At 38.8% G+C, this 21,734-nt stretch overlaps 4 protein-coding genes across 7 annotated transcripts; 1 reads left to right on the top strand and 3 right to left on the bottom strand.

Moving 5' to 3' along the window:
* Window positions 1-4,074: 4,074 nt before the first annotated feature.
* Window positions 4,075-6,014, top strand: LOC107225691 (pupal cuticle protein 20). Its single transcript, XM_015666237.2, has 5 exons — window positions 4,075-4,232; window positions 4,777-5,038; window positions 5,187-5,381; window positions 5,516-5,767; window positions 5,887-6,014. The coding sequence occupies exons 1-5, from the start codon at window positions 4,224-4,226 to the stop codon at window positions 6,012-6,014; spliced, it is 846 nt and encodes a 281-aa protein (XP_015521723.1). The 5' UTR covers window positions 4,075-4,223.
* A 611-nt stretch (window positions 6,015-6,625) lies between these two features.
* LOC107225706 (trypsin delta) lies at window positions 6,626-8,169 on the bottom strand. Its single transcript, XM_015666251.2, has 4 exons — window positions 7,943-8,169; window positions 7,429-7,631; window positions 6,968-7,314; window positions 6,626-6,817 (listed from the first exon to the last, which is right to left on the bottom strand). Exons 1-4 carry the CDS (start codon window positions 8,060-8,062, stop codon window positions 6,678-6,680), a joined length of 810 nt encoding a protein of 269 aa, XP_015521737.1. The 5' UTR covers window positions 8,063-8,169; the 3' UTR covers window positions 6,626-6,677.
* Window positions 8,170-8,301: 132 nt separating this feature from the next.
* LOC107225705 (trypsin alpha-3) lies at window positions 8,302-10,815 on the bottom strand. Its single transcript, XM_015666250.2, has 4 exons — window positions 10,587-10,815; window positions 9,827-10,014; window positions 9,249-9,595; window positions 8,302-8,883 (listed from the first exon to the last, which is right to left on the bottom strand). The coding sequence occupies exons 1-4, from the start codon at window positions 10,737-10,739 to the stop codon at window positions 8,750-8,752; spliced, it is 822 nt and encodes a 273-aa protein (XP_015521736.1). The 5' UTR covers window positions 10,740-10,815; the 3' UTR covers window positions 8,302-8,749.
* A 225-nt stretch (window positions 10,816-11,040) lies between these two features.
* On the bottom strand, window positions 11,041-21,709 carry LOC107225703 (phospholipid-transporting ATPase ABCA1). 4 transcript variants are annotated; one of them, XM_015666249.2, is made up of 25 exons: window positions 21,509-21,709; window positions 20,070-20,416; window positions 19,600-19,907; window positions 18,905-19,063; window positions 18,219-18,459; window positions 17,728-17,895; window positions 17,416-17,603; window positions 17,063-17,233; window positions 16,777-16,885; window positions 16,532-16,686; window positions 16,208-16,369; window positions 15,978-16,049; window positions 15,666-15,804; window positions 15,344-15,581; window positions 15,023-15,233; window positions 14,718-14,934; window positions 14,057-14,581; window positions 13,845-13,970; window positions 13,540-13,755; window positions 13,151-13,417; window positions 12,791-13,035; window positions 12,543-12,690; window positions 12,069-12,279; window positions 11,787-12,000; window positions 11,041-11,703 (listed from the first exon to the last, which is right to left on the bottom strand). In XM_015666249.2, exons 1-25 carry the CDS (start codon window positions 21,607-21,609, stop codon window positions 11,494-11,496), a joined length of 5,148 nt encoding a protein of 1,715 aa, XP_015521735.1. In that variant the 5' UTR covers window positions 21,610-21,709; the 3' UTR covers window positions 11,041-11,493. The 4 variants fall into 4 exon arrangements, with proteins under 4 accessions (XP_015521735.1, XP_046585836.1, XP_046585835.1 ...); XM_046729880.1 differs by lacking the exon at window positions 21,509-21,709 and adding an exon at window positions 20,518-20,952 and having other exon boundaries at window positions 11,042-11,703; window positions 20,070-20,439; XM_046729879.1 differs by lacking the exon at window positions 21,509-21,709 and adding an exon at window positions 20,518-20,952 and having other exon boundaries at window positions 11,042-11,703.
* Window positions 21,710-21,734: the final 25 nt, after the last annotated feature.

The following is a 21,734-nucleotide window of genomic DNA, read 5'->3' as shown; positions in this document are numbered from 1 at the left end:
AGTACACGAGCAATAAGTACCATTAACTTTGATAACAGAAAATGGAGCCAGTGTCTAGATGCCGAGATGAGCAAGGCAACACCCGAGTGAAGGATAAGTCGGTTGTATTCAAGTGTAAGAGAAGCCGCAGGTGAATACGGACACGTCAACGTCAGATCGTGTGAACAAAGTTACACTGACACACGTAAGCGGAGAACAGCTTCGCCAGGTTCCGGATAAATTAATGACGGCGTCGACGAGGTACCTAGGTCTATGAATAAAAAGACAGCCGTGGTTAATGAAGGAATAAACAAACTCTGTAACGCATTGGATGTTACGGGAGGTGAGCAACGTCTCTTACGCAAATCCGTACGTTCTGGCATTCGGCTTTTTTCGAAAGCCCCGAAAGGAACTGCGTTTTTACTAGACGGTGGTGCATCCACGCCATTCTCATGACCCCCTCAACCTCGCTGGGTTTGGCATGCACCTTGCAGACTTAGAACCTGATCCATCAAATGGTACTCCGTCTCAATATACGATCGTTCCTGCGCTACTGCTACTGCATGGTAACCATTAGCAAGGCCCAACCCATTATTGCCTTCACGGATTGATTGAATACCAGCAAACTGTCCAACACTTTCGTCGCATAATTAACCCGAGAACGAATGACCGGGGGACGAACGACTCTCAATAGGATTTCAAATTCCGCAACTTTCTGCACATCTTCGTCACTTTCTTTTGTTCGAACAATTCTTTTTTGGTTCTACCAACTCACCATTGAAAAAATTAACTTTCATGCACACCGTTCGCTTTCTTATTACTTATCATTTGTACGGTGATTTGTAAATATTCAAGCTCTGTTATTCGTTACGGAAACTTGAATTTATCCCTTTGTCCGCCAGTCTGCAGTCGTTTAAATGCAAAAAAAAAATGAAACAAAAAGTTATACAATCGTTCCATGGTTGACGAACTTTTGAAATTATTTCTCTATTAGACTGGAAAATAATCACATATGTTTGAATCCCCAGTTACTTTTGAAATCGATTAATCAGTTATTAAGCTATAATTTCAAACCGCCCAAATTTCCGCGTGTAAATGCCTGCAACGAACATAACTTGAGACAATGAAACCCTTGCGGAAATCAGCGAAGCGTGAGTCATTCTGCAAAATTGTAACCCTGTTAATTACAGCCTGTCCAGAAAAGCAGCTAGTTTATTAAAAGCGACATTAGGGAGTTAGAGAATATAAGGAGAAGAGCCCCGAGGCAAAAAGCAATAAGAGATCCATTAGCGCAAATGAAATGACTCAGAACGAGCTGATGGCACAAGTGGCGTCTGTGAACTCATAAATCCCGCGAATCCCTCCGGCAGGTAAGTAAATCTACCGAATAGACGTCCGTCTAGCCGGCGATCGGATACACGATTGACACGTAAGGCTCCTGTTCGCAGATCCTCGGGATCCAGGAGCGTCAAAGTCCTCTCATGCAGTTTAACGCGATCCCAAGAACGCTACCGATCAACGAGGTCAATTAAAGGTCACGTCAGATCGGACGGCTCGGGTTAAACCGGGCCGTGTTATCCAGGTGAGATTAGCCGCGGATCAAGAGCTACTTACACAGCGATCCAAGAAGAGAATCCCACCATTTGAGTAGCCTCTAATTGCCGGTTGCACACCAGAATAAAAATTCTACGACTGATCAGCAGATCGGATCTTTTGACTGCGTTTGCTGTGAATCAATCCGGGCAATTCTTTATTCCGTTCTTTTACAACGCAGTTTTCACCAGGCTTGATGCAGGTTCCTTACACCTGTTACATTTATAGGTACTCTACGGGGTTGCGACGTTCGTATTGCTGGTTTTCAGCGAAAATCTAAGAGCAAATCGTTTATACTGCAGCTTTGAAACACCGCGATCGCATTCTCCGACATTTTATATTATATCGAATATTCGAAGTGTCTATGCTCCTGGGAAGCCTCGATAGGATCCGCTGTTTTATATCCATGCACGTTACTGCGTTTTAACGACCGTTCCAAGTAGGAAGGAACGCGATTTTTCTTCCCTCATATATATATACATATATATATATATGTGTGCTCATAAAATGTGAAACAGCATGGGACCTTGTCAATAAGCAGAATTTATAGAAAGTATACCGTATATGTAAAATATAGAACCAAAGATTTCGATATGTTGCTAAATAGTCATTAATCAATTATTGTACATTTTCTTCTTCCCTTCAGATTATTGGTTAAAATAACGAGGAAAAATCAGTTTAATCGTATCGTTGAATACTTTCTCTGTCTCTTGCAGGCTCTTACGAAACTTGGGACACTGGCTGTTGTTCTTACCGATAGCCAATCGATAACATTTGACACTAGAGCGGCATGACTATTCGTTACCGTATCCGCGTGCCTTCCTAGCCTCTCGTTCGTTGCCTCGCCTTGATGGCATAACACGAGCAGATCCCTGTGGGATAAAAATCCGAAAAGGACGAAGAGGACACGATCGCACAAATCGTGCAATCCTCGGTCCGATATCCATTGACTCATACGTACCTATACCGCAACTTCTGCGCAGATCGCGAGAAATTCGTCCGCCAATAAGGAACTTCGAAAATTAATTTCTTGGATCAAGAGAAAAGTCTCGCAGTCATATCCGTGATTTTATACTGACAATAATTATCACGTTGCACTTCTCATCTTTCTTCTTCGGACAACGGAAAGATGCAATTTCCATCTTACCGCATCCGATGCGAATGATTAATTGCAGTCACGATCATACCGTAGTAGAATGACAACAGACGTTCGATTGGCATCGCATTCATCGAGGGTAATAATTAATTCATTATACCCACTCGTATCACGGATCTTACGTCGGAGAAATCGAACACCGACACTTTGTGCGATACTGAAATTATTCAACGAAATTACCGGCGACCATTGCCTAGTCTGCATTGTAGACAATCGAGCGTAACTTGAATAGAATAATTGAAAATAAAGGGAAAGTAATGATGAGAATTTACTGCACGTGATTCTTGGAAGAACAAAGTAAATGGGCGCGATGCCGATCGTCTCTCAGGGTGCGCCAGATCCGTGTGCAATTTCTTTAATGCAATAAAATGTCTTCATACTTTCGGGCTCCCGGATAATCACTGTACTAAACAATCGCGATTCAAGGAATTAGGAAAACGATTATCCCAAAAATCCTGAAAAGATCCCACCGGAACTTTGGTGTTCATCGGATCTTTCCCAAAATACTCACCGCGTACGTATCATTGAATTTGAGTCAGCAATCGTTGATAATATTTTGCCTGTTAAATAGAATCGTCGGTGAACCGTATGTTCTACACCATCTAGATTTACCACTATGGTAATCACTCCCTGGGTAAATGACAGCCCTGACCGATTTGTTCGTTTGCAGAAGAGCAATTGACACTTGAAAATGTACAGGCACATGCGCATTTCTCAATACGCCGCAATTAATTATCTGCAAAGTGTGAGCACATACTCTGCGTTTGACACGCTGGTCCGTTAGGAGAAAAGAGAATCATCTCGAGTCATCCGATTTGCGAAACAAGCGCAGGGCAGACGAGAAGAGAGCAAAGTATGACGAAGCTCATCAAAGCGCACCGCAACAGCGCGATTGACGATTCGCCGCATCAGAATTGTGCTTGCTTAATAACTTGACCAAGAGGATAAACAGAAAAGGATCACGGACGTCGATGCATCATTGATCGATGCGACGTGACAAATCAGCGCGCAGTATTGATCTTTATAGAGTAGATCGGATAACGAGCTGGTGGTAACAATTTCGCATGGGACGGTAATTAAAGACGCATCTCTTGTACCTCCGTTGCCCGCAACTACTCGGAGGCGAACTTTCTGGTTCACTTTCAATTGACCCGATTGAATGACCTTCGTTGAGTAAGGTATGTTCTCGACTAACCACCACGATCTGTATCACGTATCACGGCAATGACGCAATAACAGGCGCATCTTTGCCCTCCTCCAAAGCTACGGTCCCTCGAATGCCGGGTTGCTGGGACGCCGAGACGAGAGCGTCACTCGAGCCGCTCATAGTTAGGTATATAAGTTCCTCTACGATTAGCACCAAGCCATCAGACACCGCCGAGAGGAGTCCTCCTCTGGTGCATCTCGCAGATACCCAGTTCTTGTACGAACTCGTGGAGAGAGTTCGCCGGCTGATTTACCGTGAAATTTAGTGCCCGCGGCACCAAAGAACACCATGAAAACCGTACGTCAACCATAGTTAACCAGTGCGTCGTCACCAGTCAGAAACAGATCCGGGGGTTTCGGTTGGGTTCTCCGGGTTCGTTTCAACGAATGGCATAAATCCGCGTCAGAATACACATCGCGATCACAATGCATATTTTAGCCAATAAATCAATCCCGCGACCACTGTCGACGTTCGTCATCCTCCGCGTATCTTCGCTCGTCGTACAGCATCACCATTTGTTGAGCCGTCAGTGGTACTCCGGTGATTGATTTGCGGGCTAAGGTCGCTTTGCACCGATCGGAACTCGCAGCCTCAATAACGAACTGTACCTCTGTTTTCTCGCAAACTAATTGAATAAATAAAGCATTCGGCAATGATTACATCGTCAATCAGATCCCAGAATTCTAATCGTCGGGATTCATACACCGTTCAATTCTCACCCAAATTTGGATCACAGTTTTCTTACAATCAATGAAATCGACGAAACGGTATTCGTTGCGAGTGCCGAAACTGCCTGACGAAATTTCTAAAAAATGATCAGACCTTGTCCATCATCCCTCAGATCACGTCGGTTGCGCTACTCGCGCTAATCGGTACCTGCTACACCGCGCGTCTCGAAAACACTTACCTACCACCGGGCGGCGCGTCAGGTTCCGGTGGCGCAGGGTTCATTCAAGCACCAAATCGAGGAACATCCGGAGGATCGGGTGGTCCAGGGGGAAGCGGCGCCGGTGGAGGTGGGGGCGGTAACAGATTTGCCGGAAGCGGTGGAGGACGTCCTGGTGGCAACGCTGGCGGCGGTGGAGGCGGCGGATACGGCGGTGGTAAGTGTTCCGAATTCTGTCTAATTATGAAACAGTCGTGGAATAATGAACTTGCAAGTTGATGTTTCGAGCATCGACCAGAAATAACAGTCCAACAGTATAACAAATCGAGTTTCAACGTGATTTAACGAGTCTTTATTTTTCGCAGGAAGTGGTAGCGGCGGCGGCGGTGGCTCCGGAGGGGGTGGAGGCGGAGGTCGTGGTACTGGATCAGGTGGCGGTGGCGGCGGTGGGGAAGTCGGGATTAATTCGTTCCAGAACGAGAACAACGGGGATGGAAGCTATCAGTTCAGCTACGAAACGGCGAATGGAATAAGTGTCCAAGAATCTGGCCAGCTTCAGGGTTAGTAGATAAATCGAACGGTCCCGAATCCGGACCATCTCACGGTCTGTGGCGATTAACGGCAACGTAACAATTTAAATTGCTTCGAGACCGACTGTGAAACTATTTGGCAAAATTTTGAAACCTGGTTGCAGGTGAGGCCGAGTCGGTGAGCGGATCATTTTCTTTCACCGGTGACGACGGAGCCCAATATACCGTGACGTACACCGCTGACGCAGACGGTTTTCACCCTGAGGGTGCGCATCTTCCAACGGCGCCGCCAATACCGCCAGAAATTCAACGCGGTATCGAATTGTCGTTAGCTGCAGAAGCTCGAGGCGAGAATCAGGACGGTGGTGACGGAGGCGGAAACAGCGGCGGTGGTGGTGGTGGTGGTGGTGGGGGTGGTGAGAAAGATTCCATGTATAATAAACTTAGCCAGAGGCGTGTGAGATCCGCATTTTCCCGCTGGAGTAAATCAACGCTCAAACCATCTTGAAATTCATTTTTGAATGATTGCTTTCAGGCGGTGGTTCAGGTCGTGGAGGCGGATCCGGAAACGGTGGAGGCGGTGGTGGAGGCAGTGGACCCAACTCTTTGTACCAGGGGCCAAACTCTTACCAGGCAAGCCCCAACGGTGGATACAAATATTAGAATCGACCCTCGTGTTACATTATATCGGCTACAGCCTACGCACTTACATTTCAGTCATCGGTGTTTCTTCGTCTTGACTTTACGTATAACTTCAACCTTGCTTTTAAACAGCAGACTTATGTACATAATATAATATAACGTATTTGCTACTTTTTTTATTTATAGAAAACGCGTCGACTTGGTTATTTCAAAAAATATATCCCCGTCCTGTTCCTAAATCGCGTTTCAAACATGATAGGTTTACATTCACGACTTGAGCTTGCGTAATTATGCGATGTAATCGCGACTCTGATGCAGTTCAAGGATGTGCATAATATCATTGCGGTAAAAAATCGATTCGGTGACAATCATATTTTCACAATTGCGAACAAATACGTAATAATCACGGAATATCAGAAATAACCATACTGATACATATAACTCTTTGTTCACATGCAACGGAAATACAATTGTTGAATACTGTCGAATGACCCAATTTTTTATCGTGTAACATTTCTTTAATCATTATTGCTCTTACTGGTTGGAAATGAAAATGAAGCGCAGGAAACGTAAGGTGGATAATTTTGCTGTTTTGTCAACAAAAACAATGGGGAAGGATTCACCAATCGATGTTTCAAGTGATTTTTTTTTCATTTTAAATACTCGTACTTGTTATTAACACCTTCATTGGGTAACCGGTTTATAATATTTCTTGGTAACATTCCTCATCCAAGGAACAAACTGGGACACGTCAGTGTAAAATGCTGGTACCATTTTTTTGGCGCATCCAACCCCCCAGGATACGATACCGGCCAAAGAATTACCTATAATTGTAAAAAATTCAAATGTCATTCAGTCTCCGAGCGCCAAGTAAAAGGCCTATGATGTTTTTTTTTATATGTCATCCTTACTGCTGTTGTTGTCATCATCATTTCCGTTTATTAGTTTTCACCGAAAATTTGCGAGCTACTCACCTATCGTTATAGGACCACCACTGTCTCCCTGACAGGCGTCTCGGCCCCCTTGTAAGTACGCGGCGCAAAAATGCGTGTCGCTAACTTGCAGCGCTTTCGTAACATTGTCAAGAAGCTTTATGCACTGATCGTGATCGAGCACAGTCACCCAGACCTGTCTCATTTTCTTAGACATAGTCTCATCGCCCTCTGCAACGACACCGAAACCTGAAACGAGGGCCGGAGTCGATGGTCTGGGGCTTTTTGTCCGCACTGGAATAGGTGCTACTGTTGGACCGAATACGATGTTTGAAGCTGTCATCAGCATCGCGATATCGTGGGTCATTGCCCACTCAATACCATTGAATCTGTATACCAAGTAGAGGTCGGTGTTCGTATCATAGGAATAGCCGTAAATTCATTTATCCTATAAAATGTTTTTAGTTTGAAGGTAAACATAAAAAATGGAAAAATTCACTCACTCGTTGTGGATAACGGTCCTTGAAACGCTATACCACACCGCACCCTCGTCATTATCGATGTCGTCTGACCCTGCTCGGATGAGCGTCTCGTTAACAGCTACTCGAGCGATGCAGTGAGCTGCTGTCACCACCCAACGTCGAGTAATGATGGAACCTCCGCAGCCAGGAATCGTGAATTTAGGAGTTTTGCGGTAAATCAATATCTAAAGAACCGATTTTAATGCTCAAGTATCTGGATGGTATGACCGGAATTTTCAGCCCTGATGGCTTCGCGCTCTCTATTGTAGCAAGACTGTGCCGAATCACTTCACCCCGAAGTCACGTAACGTTTGTATGACAATGCAAAGAACCAAGAAGCATCAAAAAGGATGGATAAGAGATACTAAACGAAGGACAGTTTTGATAAAAGCTTACACCTCATGGAATGATATAAGGTAATTCTCAGTCTTTGTGAAGATCATCGCGACTTCGTCATCGATACGTAACTGACTTTATTAATGTTTCTGTAACTTACTTGAAAGGGACGATTAGTAATCGATGCAACTTGTCCACCAACGATCCTCACCTCCAATCCCTGAAAACCAGAAGCTAACGTTCCAACGCTGTTCAGAACGAGAGGTAGTAACAGTAGCATTTTAAAACGTGCTAAAAAGAACTGCTAAGGAAATTGAAATGGTACTTTATAGCACGAACGTACATGGCAATTGACTTATAGCACGGAGCGCGTTATCGTACCGCGCGTTTTGTACGCTATGCATTGACGAATCGGATCGTCAGCAGCCGTACCAAATACTTATTAACCATACGTACATTGCGTACATATCAACCGTCGCCTGTACCTGGTAGTATAATTTATTAACTCCCGATTATCGCCTATATCTTATAATACGTTTTACACTTTCTCAGAACCATAAACGCTACGTAATTAAAACTTTTAATAAATTTCGCCGAATTCCGAAGCATCCATTGCTTGATACAGCTTAAACCGTACCAGACACCATCGTTCGGTTGGATGATATCGTTATAATTACACATAGCTTAAGGATAAAACAGTAAACCAATGAACTATAAAAAAAGCATCATTTTGGTCACTCACATCACCCAATAAAAGGCTTCACCAACTTTTATTCTATTTGTTTATTAACGAAAAATAATTAGCACACCAAGAGTCGCCTGTCATTACCATTCAGACTTTTTGACCCCTAGAAGTTTTGCAATTAGGAGCTTCGATACCCGCTTGACAAGACTATTAACGAGACTTCACATGTATTTTATTAATTACATTATACTCGGTTACTGTCTTGGTCCTCAGCCCACCTTTTCACTCGTCCACCGGGGCAGAGTTCATATTTTCCAAAATCCAATCAAAGTAATATGACACGTCCGTGTAAATACCGGGCATCATTACTTGCCCACAGCCAAAACCCCAGGACACTACACCCGCCAAAACATTGCCTGGAGGAAATATTCATATTGATTTTTTTTTTTTTGTAATCAGACCTCACGGAAGAAAGTTTTCAAACGCCTACTACCAAGGAGTCAAAAATTTTAAGTTACTACTAATTACGAGTCAAAAAGCCAATAAGAATTAATCAAATTTGTTACTGCGATATTACTCTTGACTAACGCGAGGTGGCAAAACACGAGGTAATAGTAAAAACTGTTATACGAAAAAGTCTTCAATCTTAATTCCCAAGGCGCGATAAGCGATGGGAAGTCGATGGGTAGACGATCGAGCTTCTTTTACACGCCTCGATTTGACATTCACATTATGATTCTGAATCAGGAAGGACCAATATTCTATATACAATAGTACTCACTAATCGTAAGCGGACCACCGCTATCTCCCTGGCATGAATCCTTTCCCCCGTTCAAAACTCCTGCGCAAAAACTCCCGTTTGATAATACCAATTGGGGCTCGGCGTTCTTCAGTAAGGATCTGCACGCATTCCTCTCAATCACTTTACCACCAACGGCCATCAGGTAATTTGACGTTACGCTCTTGTCAATATTCGTCACACCGAATCCCGAAACCACAGTCTCATCGCTTGGCTGCGGTGAAACACGATTTAAAGGCACCGGTTGCACCCTGGAACTGTATTCTATAGCATTTATCGTCCTCAATAGAGCGATATCATTTTCCATCGTCACCTCGTTAGAAATAAAGCTGTAAAAACGATTTTTACAATATTACAGATATAGATTTATTTAAACTTGTTTAGAAGGATTAAACGTTACAACTTTTTCACTAATATTTTATTATACTTTTCTACAAGCTGACTAAATGCAATGCGAAATTTGTGGCATTTTTTTGAATCTCGTATATTAAATTATTAAAAATTTTCGTTGCAGTATCCAGATTAAATTAAACATTTTACGATACAGTAGCGAGGCTTACTTTTCATGTAGAACAACCGTATCGATTGCATAAGTAAGCTGATCGATTCCTCCAATTTTCGAAGATCCAACCGCAACAGTAATTTGTTTTGCAGATAAACCATAAACGCAATGGGCAGCCGTTATAATCCAACGTTCAGATATTATCACTGCGCCACATTTTTCATGGTTATCAACAAGCAACAATGCCTAGACAAACGGAATAGTTAATAAAAATAAAAATGAAGCAAAATTAATACGTCGTATACAAGAAATCACAAATCCGTATCTTCCAATAATCATTTCCAATTTTTAACATTTCAAAATGTCTACTGAATCTGTGTATACCACGTTAGATTATGTATGTTCCATTAATAATTATTCATGATAATTCAAATTTCAAATTCCAAAAACTCGCCATTATCGTACTTAAATTAGATAAAAATCGTAACAGCTACAACATCGTCAAAATTGATTAATAACAATGGTTGCAGTGTTGGTCAAAATGAATAATCGCGTCTTCGGTCTTGACCGGTATATTCAATTTTACATGTCCCTTAAGATTTTAACAGCAGATAGATCTTCGTCATCGAAATTGTTGGAATTTGAAAAATCCTAAAACACTTCCACATCAAATCCGCGGATCTGATTTCGTGACGTGTGGAATAATAAAAGCAAGAAAACATTAAGTCCGTAAACTCCAGTTTGCCCAAATTTCTTAAAAGTAGCTCTAAAAACAATACACCTCGTAGTAGAGTCCATATCAGTTAGTGTGAACTTACCTGAAACGGTCGATCAGTAATCGGCATGCAATACCCGCCTATAACTCTTTGCGAATTGATACACTCCTGTAAATCATCGGCTTCGAGGAAGCTCGACGTTACGTCAAGTAACGAAATGATAACTGATAGAACCATACGTTTCAGTGCCATCATTTTTGGATACTGTCAAGCTTATACTATTTATTATAACTGCACCATCCGGAGCAATCGTGAAATGCAAACATAATAGTTCATGCCAAATTGTTATACCTTGAAATTGCACACGCTCACCGGATTGTAATGAAACACCATCACCGAAAATAATTCAATTATAATACTTACTGATAAGCTATACTTGCAGTCGTATAAAACACGAGTTACTGAGACTTACTTTAAGATTTACCTATATACATATATAAGCAGACTTCAGGTTGCTTACAATTAGTCCCATTAGATATTAGTATAAAAAATCAATGTATTCTCTATTTCGAGCAATTGAAAAATTCCACTGCGCATAACTGAGCTATACATTTTTAGGTGCAATCACGTTATCCAGTATTTTTCTTACAGCTTATCTTTACGATGAATTAATCACATGGCCGTAAATAACGGAACAGAAATGGCCAAAGTTTTGGGATTTTTGTTTCATTTTTAATCAATCATTTTAACGCTTATTGTACACTTCATTCGATTTAAATATAATTCTGACATTATAACCTACCGTAGTTGATTACTTATTATTTAATTACATATACAAATTAGCCTTAACAGTTTGTTACTAGTCTTTATCAAGTTTTCTAACAGCTGTAGTATTTTATAGATTGAATATGTCACGTTAACAAGTTAAGATGCATCTCCACTTTGAGTAAAAAATGTAGAGATCAAGGTTTAGTATAATACTGAGTTTGTACTTATTCACGATACTGTATTATACGTTAGTTAAAACGTTAGTTACTCCATTAGGTACAGTCGTAGATCCTGAAGCAGATCTAGCAAACTGTATAAATAATTGTTCTAATGTCGACGAGGATACAGTGAAATCTTCGATACAGCTGTGCTGTGACTTCAATGTATTCATTATTCCAAACATTTTCACCCAGGTTGTCCGATTATCAAGTATGTGATAGAATAGATATCCCTGTAAAATATTACAGATCGTTTCAGTAATCGCCTTACTATTATGAACACTCTGGTGATAAGACGGCGAAATGTGATACTTACCGGATGTTCATCACGTAATTCACAGGTAAGAGAAGATTGGATTTTTTCTTTAATCTTTTTGTGCTCCTCTTCCGATCTTTCCGGGTTTAATTTTATGCTTATATCGTAGCCAGCTCCGTAACGCTGTTTCAACTGCTGACTAGCTCCAACGCAAACTAATTGGCCTCGAACCATGATTAGTAATCGGTTGCATAAAGCTTCACATTCCTCCATACTGAAAAAAATTTTCAATTATTTATAAAAACTAGAATTGAATCAAGAGTAAAATATCAGTTAAAATACCTGTGCGAAGTTAATATAATAGCTTGTCCAGAATTTTGACAACTCTGAAGAACGCCCCACAATGACCTTCTCGCTCCTGGATCTACACCTGCTGTTGGTTCATCCAGCAACACCATTTCCGGATTCGCAATTAATGCCATTGCAATATTCAACCGTCTCTTATTGCCTCCGCTATAGGTTTTGCTCATATTTTTAGCATGTTTGTTCAATCCTATAAGCATTCTATTTTTATAATGGATACCAATACAATGTATTATGTTAATGACATTACAACCAGGATGAAGTAATGTTTCATCAATATGAAGTGTTTTTTTTTTTTTCTTTTCATCAAGTATAACACTAGAATACAAGTTGATACACGTTTTTCGCATTCATTTTTCCAAAAATTTTCAAATGATGAAAGCCTAAGAATTTTCCAAATATTTTGCTAAATATCCGCGAAAACGTATACATGAAAATACCAGTTCTACTCACGCAACTTGTCAATCCATAGTTGAACTTCTGACTCAACCTCAGCCTTTGGCACGCCTCTTAAGCGGGCGAAAAGTAATAGATGTTCATAGGCATTAAAAGATGGGATCAAAGCGTTGATTTGAGGGCAGTATCCAATTCCTGCTAAGTACTAAAATTAGGGATTTCAATAATTTTTTTTATCATGATTCATGCCCTGTAAGAATTTTACTTATTTTGGATGAAAGGAGAATGGTAATTCCAATCTTTACCTGCTGACGATTGATTTTGATATTGTTACGACCACGAATAAGAATACCACTTGTGGGTACATCCTCGCCAACTAACATTCGAAATGTAGTACTTTTTCCAGCTCCATTAACACCCAACAAACCGAAGCATTCATTTTTCATGACTCTAAAATTGACTTCTTTCACTGCTTGAAGTTTTCCATAACGTTTACTTAACTCGTAAGCTAAGAAAACATTTTCATCTTCAAAATTTGAATCGTGTTCACCTGTTACAGTTATTATTAAATATAAAAACTATGTTTTCTACAATACCATTAAGTTAGCTGATACTGTTTCTTGACTTGTGTAATTTTGTTGAACGAATGAAATGATTCCACTTACGCTGATTAATCGCTTGCTGTACAATTCGCTTTTCATTTACAACATCACTATCGATAGTTTCGGTATCACTTAAACCTACTGTTTCAGAAGATTTCATCTTAGATATCAACTTTCCAAATACTCGATGTTCGAGTAAAAATAGAATCATCAGAAAACCAATTGGTGTCAATGCCAGATACAATACGAACTCTTCTAATCCAGCATCTGCAGTAAAGTCACCAAAATATGGAACTCTGGCATTACACTTGCCGTCTGCGCAATCTAAATCTGAAAAATAATAAAAGTTGTACAAATTGTATGTACGGACGCTGCATGATAACATCTGAATTTGTGAGTCAGCAAATATCCTTCTAGCTTTATGATCACTCAACTAAATAATAAACACTTACTGCAACAGGGGTCCTGAAGGAGACAAGCTATTTGACCAAAACTGTTTGGCAACCCGCGGCATCTGGCATTGTTAGCCGCTACGTCCAAGAATTTCGAGAATCCAAAAGTGAAGCTCACATGGGGCAACAACGAAAATAGTCTTCGTTGAAGTAAAAAACCTACACCATATGACTCCATGTATTCCAATGCCAAGTTTATAAACACCTGAATTTCCGCTGTGAAAATCAGAAGCAATAAAATGTAACAATTATCTACTGCGAACAGGTTGGCAAACATAAATCACTGTACCAAAAATTTAACTCACCAATTATAATATTCGCGAGACAGAGGATTAAAAGTACTACATAGAGCGGTTTTTGTGTGAAACTAAATACGTAGGCCAGCAGTAGGAGATTGATACCAAAAAGAAGTAATAGCAATGAGAGAATTCCTGGAACATCAATCACATTTAATCATCTCACAACAAGACAACCGTTCTTTAAGAGAAAAGTGTTGAATCTAAATAATGAAACATACCAATTTCCACACTGTAATATGTTTTTGATTGAAAAATGATATCCATTATCACAAATCCTAGTACTGTGACAATCGTCGCTATGATATAAATGCCATAATCAAAAATGAACATAGTTCCCCAGTACAACATGGATGAGACTCCTGTCATTCGTTGAAGTTGTTTAACAGAAGTAGTAACTTCCATCAGTGGATTAATGACAAACAACCCAACAGCGATGAAAAAAACGCTTATAAACAACATCATTTGCAACAGATTATCCGACTTTATTGTAAACTCATCATAGAGATAGTCGACCAATGATTTTGGCAAGTTTTCAATATTTGCTGTGATCGAGTATGCATCACTCGCGAACGTCTTTAAAAGTGAATTCGAGATTACATTGACACTTATTGGTGCACTCAATGTCGCACTACCAGAATAAAGACCATTTGCTGTAATAGTCTCGCCAGTTGAATCAAATTCTGCAGAGACGACTATATTGTTCCTGTAATATACAATGCCTGCTGTAGCTTTCTCCAGTAGTGCTGAAAGGTAACATCAACAGTTCATTAAGTGATAACTGAGAAAGGTAGACAAACTCAGCACAAGTCAATTTATGCCCATACTTATGATGAAATGAGAATCTCAATATTATATCTGAAGAATAGTATATCAACGAACCATCGAGTATATTAACTTCAGATCCTAACAAAGTTGCTGTACCCCCCTGGCCTTCAATAACCGCTGCATATGTGTTTGCCAGGTTTTCATCTTCGTTATATATCAGAGCCTCCGAATTCGGATAGATACTAAGACTGAGCGGTCGGTAATTTGTGCTGCTGGTCACTTTCATAGCAAAAATCGGCATTAATATTACTGCAATCAAAGTTCCAAAAACCTGTAAAATAATTTTTTGTAGTGATAAAAAAATAACTACTGCAATTGCAAGTATGGTTCACCCTACATACAATTCTTTCAATACACACCATTCCAATTAATATCCCTCGATTATTTTTAGCATAAAAAGCTTTCTTTGCTAACAATGCCCAAAAAATTTGTTTCTTAAGTTGCAATCCTGTCAATTTAACATTTTGTTGACAACCCAGTTCTTTTTCTTCTGCATTACCCGCAGGTACACTAATTTCTTCATTTTTTTCTTCTTCCTTTTTTTCTTTTTCATCTTCTTCTTCAGCAGCTCTTTAACACAAGATTTTATCTTATCAACATTGAATAAATAACAGTTGACGCTGAAACTGAAACTGTATTTGCATTTGTCAGGACGATAAATATTTAATCGTCTTACATACTTCAAAAACACCTGTTCTAGAGTAATCATGGATACGCTGACACCAGAAATACCAAGCTCTGCTTTCATCAGTTCTATTTTGTCCAAGGTCTCTGGCAAGGAATCAGTCATTGGAATGCTTATGACTATTCTGCCGTAAGTACTTGTATCTATCTTTGCATCAGTCCCAACTATGGCTTGAATTTTGCCTCGATCGTACCATGACTCTATCGAAAGAGTAACTTCCTGATAGTTCTTACCTGTATTATTTCAATTACATATTCAAAACGTTAATATCAGAGGCTGGACAATATTGATTGAAAAAAGAAAAAGTACACAATCACCATAGAATTTTTTAAGAAACATTGAAGTGCCGTAACATTTCATATTCCCATTGTGCATAATCGCAATTCGATCTCCAAGAACATCCGCTTCCTCCATACTGTGGGTTGTAATTATTATTGTCTTCTGCTTTCGGAATTTCTAATTAAATTAACAGTAACAAATTTTTAATTCACCGTACCATAAAAGCATTCACATCAGTTTCAATGATTTATTGTAAGCGTATACTATTTTCCAAGATACGGTAATTTATTGAAACTACAACAATCATGAAAGTGAATTGATTTCAGTAATACCGATCATTCTAGACTCACCAATATGATCTCCCATGTCACTCTACTTGTTTCTGGATCCATACCTGAGGTTGGTTCATCTAAGATCAAGGTCTGGAAATTACAGATGGTCAAGTTAGGTCTGCTGAAAATCTTGATTTGTATTTTACTCAATGTCCAAAGTTTCAAGTTGATTCGAGATTAGGATATTTGCAATTCTGTATGTGTATAGTGTTATGATATATGTTCGAAAATTGTAGTTTGTTACTCACCGATGCGTTGCCAACAAGCGCCATCCCTAAACACACTCTTCTTTTTTGACCCCCAGAGAGATGCTTCGGGAGGGCGTTTCGCTTTTCACTTATTTTCAGCTTGACTAGTAATTCTTCTACATCATGTATGACCTCATCTCTTGTTTTCGTCTTCTGTTTTAACTGTACAAGGAGTAAGTAATTTGTTATCAGCACACAGCAAACTATTCTTCATGAAATTTGTCGCATTCCTTAAATGTTTCAATTTCACTAAAACTGGTTTCAATTACAACAATACTATAAAATTATACAGACCATGTAAGGGGCAATTATAAAATAATTTACCAATCCAAATAACTGCAGTTGTTCCATTACGGTAAGATCTGAGAATAGCATGTTCTCTTGTGGACACATGCCTAAGTCATCCCTAATTGCTTGCATATCACTGTTTATATTTTTACCATTGACCAATACCGTTCCTGATGTAGGTGAAGTTAAACCTTAACAAAAAAAAATTTGAAGGTATATCTCACATAAGAATACGTTTAAAGTCATGCAAATTTCCAGAGAACGTTGGTTTCAGAACTAACCAGTGAGGATTGACATTGTTGTAGTTTTTCCAGCCCCATTGTGTCCCAATAAAGCAGTTATTTGTCCTTTGTAAAAATCAAGACTGATTCCACGAACCGCTTGCACCGTCTAAGGACCATGGACATTTTCATTCATGATATCTCATTATTTACACACATAGGCTTGAACAATTATTGTTATAAATACAAACACGTCAAAGTTAGGACATTGCATGAAAGACTGTAGTGTTTTCGTGCCACTTTCGTGTTATGCAGTATTTAAATACACAAATTTTACGAAACAGACCTGCGATTTTAAATATCCAATGGTGTAAGTTTTTTCCAAATTTCGTATCTGTATTCCAGGTGTTAAAGCACCTTCAGCCACATGTTCCAATACTTTAGGCTGCCCGTTAGAAGCACCATTCAACACTACGTCATTACTCTGGCCATTGTTCACCTTATTTTTCTTGAAAGCCTATTGAACCATAATAAACTATATTATAAGATTCCATAGAAAACGACTAGAATCAATGTAGTTAAGAATCAGAGGTTTAAGCACTATTCTTATATCAAGGTATGAGACATTTTTATGTCATTACAAGTAGATAAAATTGGTATCAGGATTCTATAGTTTGGCGTATTGATAAAATACTAGACCTTGAGAAAAAAGAACGGTGATTTCCCTACACCATATTTGCCAGGTAAAACAGCATCGAGATACAGAGCAATAAGGAAGTGGAAAATAGTAGCAACAATACTAAAGATCATTATAAAGCCGAGAGTTCCGTCAAATCCAAGTACTTCATGTTCCGTTAAAAATAAATTATTCCACTGTACTCCAATTACTGTAACAGTAAAAACATGGGTGTGAAATGAAATAAGAATCCATCCATTATTTCACTTAAAATGAAATGGCACTACGTTAGGTTAGATAAATAATAAATTTATAAATAACGGCTCACAGCTCACATAAATTGTCGTAGCTATTGAATTCGTCGAATATTCTCATCGCAGCTGCAGTTGGGAATAAAAATCCAAGATACGGAAGAACGCTATACAGCTCATTGGTTTCAAGTTGGTTGACAACTTGCAGTACGACAAACACTATCAGCATCATTGTTGCTTGAGCAATTCGAGCTAGAATGTGAAATTACAACAGCTACTTTATTTTCATTTTTAAATCCTATATGCGGGAGTTGAGAACATAAGTGATTTAACTTGGAAGTTGAAAATAATGAGCAAAGGTGTTCCTAGGCTGATACAAATCAAATGATGGAATATTCAAAATTTTTACTCAATACTTTTCCTGATAAGTGAAATTTTACTCACATTCTCTCAAGAGACAAATGTATGACAAAGGCATGTTTGCAGAATTTCTTAGGGTGACTAAAGCTTTTGTATTGAATAATGCATTTGAAATAAATAATACACAGTCGTAAATCAAATCTGGACACACTCACCTTTGGTGAAGTAAGAAGCTACGTGCAAACAGAAAGCATATGTGTGAATAAAGTTTATCAAAATTGCCATCCAAAATATGAAGCCATTGCTATAGTAGTAAAACGGTAGCTGACTGGACGTGAAATACACTTTGACAACTATCGTAATTAGAAGAACGGCTACAGTGCCCAATACGAAGCCAATGATTAACCAGCTCAAAAAATTTTGATATGTTTTCACACCGTTCATCTTCAGCAGGGCCTAAAAAAGTGAAAAATGTATAGTGATGTCAGGAATACCATATTCTTTTACACGAGTATCCCTATTTTCTTACTATCAAGAAACTGATTGGATACACTGCAACTTTTAAATCACTCTGACTAATCATCTGAATGTAGTCCAGAAAACAGAAGTACCATTTGTACATTACTGTTGAGTAAACGATGAGCATTTACTTTGTACGACTTGAGAAATCAATCAACTACTCCTAATCAACACATGCAGTTCACTTTTATTACTCACAGACACGTAAGCATAATTATTTTCATCACCTTTGCTAGTAGTTATACCCAAATGAAGTGTCTAAGTTTTTAATAAATATATACTTCACAGAACTAGTAGTGCTTGTAAAATCTGTGGAACTCTTCAACCTACGTGTCAATATTTATAACTATCCTCTTATGCTAAAGTCGATGGCCCTACTCACGTTCACTCCTGTGTCTTTTTCCGTAGTGATGTAAGATGGTACCAAGTATAATGTTACAATGAACATAATCGCTGCCCAGGTGCCAATAGTATCACGAAAAAAAAGTTCACTCAAATCTGCAGATTCATATGGGGGATATGGCATTTTTTGTAGACTTCTCTGTAAAAAATTTCCTTTTCAAATATGCAATTTTCAATGTAGTCAGCGAAAACATGATCAGAACATTTGATGCCGTAATGAATATCAAAAACATGTTACAATTTCACTGTCTTTGTTGCTTGTCCAGATAAAAATATGTAGATTTTATACACATATTATATTATGAATCCATTTTAAGTTTAATTTCTTAGCAAGAGTTTTCATCTACAAGCATAAATTTATAAATTGAAAATAATATTGATTGAGAATTATGCGCGGGTGAAACTAACAAAACGATAGTAGCAACTACCTCATTTTAATGTATGAATTTTGCAATCAATACATCGCTTTGCAGATAAATACTGTTGCATCTATAACAAACATACTCACTTTTGTTAATGATGATTTTAATGGTTTAGTCACCTCAATCGAAATAGATGAAATGACATTTGACATGAAAAATAAAAATATGAGTAGGATGAGAAGCTAGGTCAACATTCAAGGTTTCCCAAGTTATTTGGCTCAAAGTAACTCCTTAATATGATCGATCAACATACCGTTGGCATCTGCTCGGCATAGGCAGGAGCGACTCGACTAATAAACGAATCATCTACGCACATTTGTAATGCTACAAATGGGATTTCATCTATTAGAGTATCAGCTACAGTACTAGGCATTCCGTAATCAGAATCAACTAATGAGCTCTTAAGTGAACGCGAAGTCTTCATGGTGTACACTAAATTCTGTACAGAATCCCCGACAGTCCCTTCAAAGACAACCACCAGGACTGAAATTGTCAAATCCTGTGCTTGTTGCGCTTCATAACCCTCCAACATAGTAGATTCCGTATCAAAGCCATAGAGTTCTGAAAAAATACAAAAAGTAAATTTGGGCAATAGTTTTCTTGAATCACTTATAGAAACTTTCTGATCAATCTCATACTAATGCAATTTTTTAATTTAAGGCCTCCAAGTTTTGAAAACTATAGAATTGTATATTTAGCATCAAAAAGTATAGTTATACTTACGGCTACTTGCTATTCCAAGACATTCTGTAGAGTTCTCCATTAAACTGGTGGTGAAATCATTTTGGGGTAGATAAAATATGCGAAGTAGATCCGGGAAAAAGTTACTTTCCAAGTAAGTTCTATTCTGTACTGGGTATATCGTGCTATTGGTAACGACAGTAGTTCCACTAGGTATGAGTGTCCTGAGGGCCATGATGATTGCAATAATGCAAGCTGGTGTTACAACTTCAGCGATGGTTCCAATCCAGTGTCGTTTACGTATTATCAAGTTTTTGTGCAGTAGGAGGTACATGATTCGCCATCCATCCCCCATCTTGGTGTAAATATGTTTGTAGAATAACGTCGTACTGAAAAGAATTGAGCAAGCCACCTGAACTATTACGTTAACAATACAGCACTACAAGGATAAAAACAATAAAATTCATCATTCATAATTACTTATACATACGTGCAAAGAATCGTTCTTTTAATGTCTCAGTTTATGTGCACAAACGATGTTATAAATAATTCATGATTATTGATGACTTCTAGGAAAGCTAGACAAGGTTGGATTAATAATTTATTAGAAGCTGAATCGGTGACAAAGAATTACCGACAACACTACCTATACAGAAAATGCATCAATGGCACAAAAATTTTGTGCAGGGTATAATTGTAGGAATTCAAAAATTAATTTTGTCTACACTCGTTTGTTTTATGTCAATGTATACTCCCGCACTAAAGTACACTGCACGTTTAACTGCCGCACGGTCAGGATCTTGCTGACAAATCCAACAGAATTTATGATCGATGTCCGCTTTGTCGATTTACTGATAAGATATGGTAACATGTCCGGTGTAGTTTCCGAGTTAACTGCTGGCTCCAAAAATAACCAGCCAACCCTCTAAACGTTAAACTTGCTGTACACTACATTATTAAGTATTAGGAAAGGCATTGAAAACAATAACATTGCAGAATGTATAATCGCAAGTTCCAGAGCTGAGATTCGTATAAAAAAAATTATTATTCCATAAGCTTTTACACGATGTAGAACTCAATCCGACATAAGCTTTGCAACGTGATATTGCAATTTCAGTGCCAATACTTCTCAGGAAATTTATGATTCATAACTACATTATCAATTAAGTGATAAGAAACTCGTAGATCCACCAGTCAAGATACAATGCATCAATTACATCGAATTTTCACTTGAAGAAATTTGATAGGTAATAGACACAATCGAAACGTTTACATAAGACTTGTATTTGGATAAAAATAGATATTTAAAAAAGTATGGGGAAAATTGCAAGATTGGCATTATAATGTCAAAGGAAAAATTGGCAGACAATTCAGGTGTAACAGTAACTTTATTGTTACAGAATCGACTAATAATAATTATTTGCGTACAGTGAATGGGCATGGTTTTGAATATTTTAATTAATTTTAGAACTACAATATACCTGATCCACCTCACTCCCATTACGAAACGCCAAAAGTTCTTATCCCTGAAGAATATCGGCACATTGATCCACCCCGGCGGTATCGTGCGTTGCGTTGTCATCCCTTAATTCCAACCAGTAAAATGTATCAATTTGCAAGGGCTCTGCTAGCATTGCAAAGCTGCGGCGACATCGAATGAAGAAAGGGTTGAGGGTGTACAAGCGTGACACTAGGCATAAGAGAGAT

Source organism: Neodiprion lecontei, chromosome 1 (genome assembly GCF_021901455.1).
Source record: "Neodiprion lecontei isolate iyNeoLeco1 chromosome 1, iyNeoLeco1.1, whole genome shotgun sequence".
Lineage (NCBI taxonomy): Eukaryota > Metazoa > Arthropoda > Insecta > Hymenoptera > Diprionidae > Neodiprion > Neodiprion lecontei.
The sequence above is the reverse complement of the archived record's forward strand: the minus strand, read 5'-3'. Positions and strand labels throughout refer to the sequence as shown.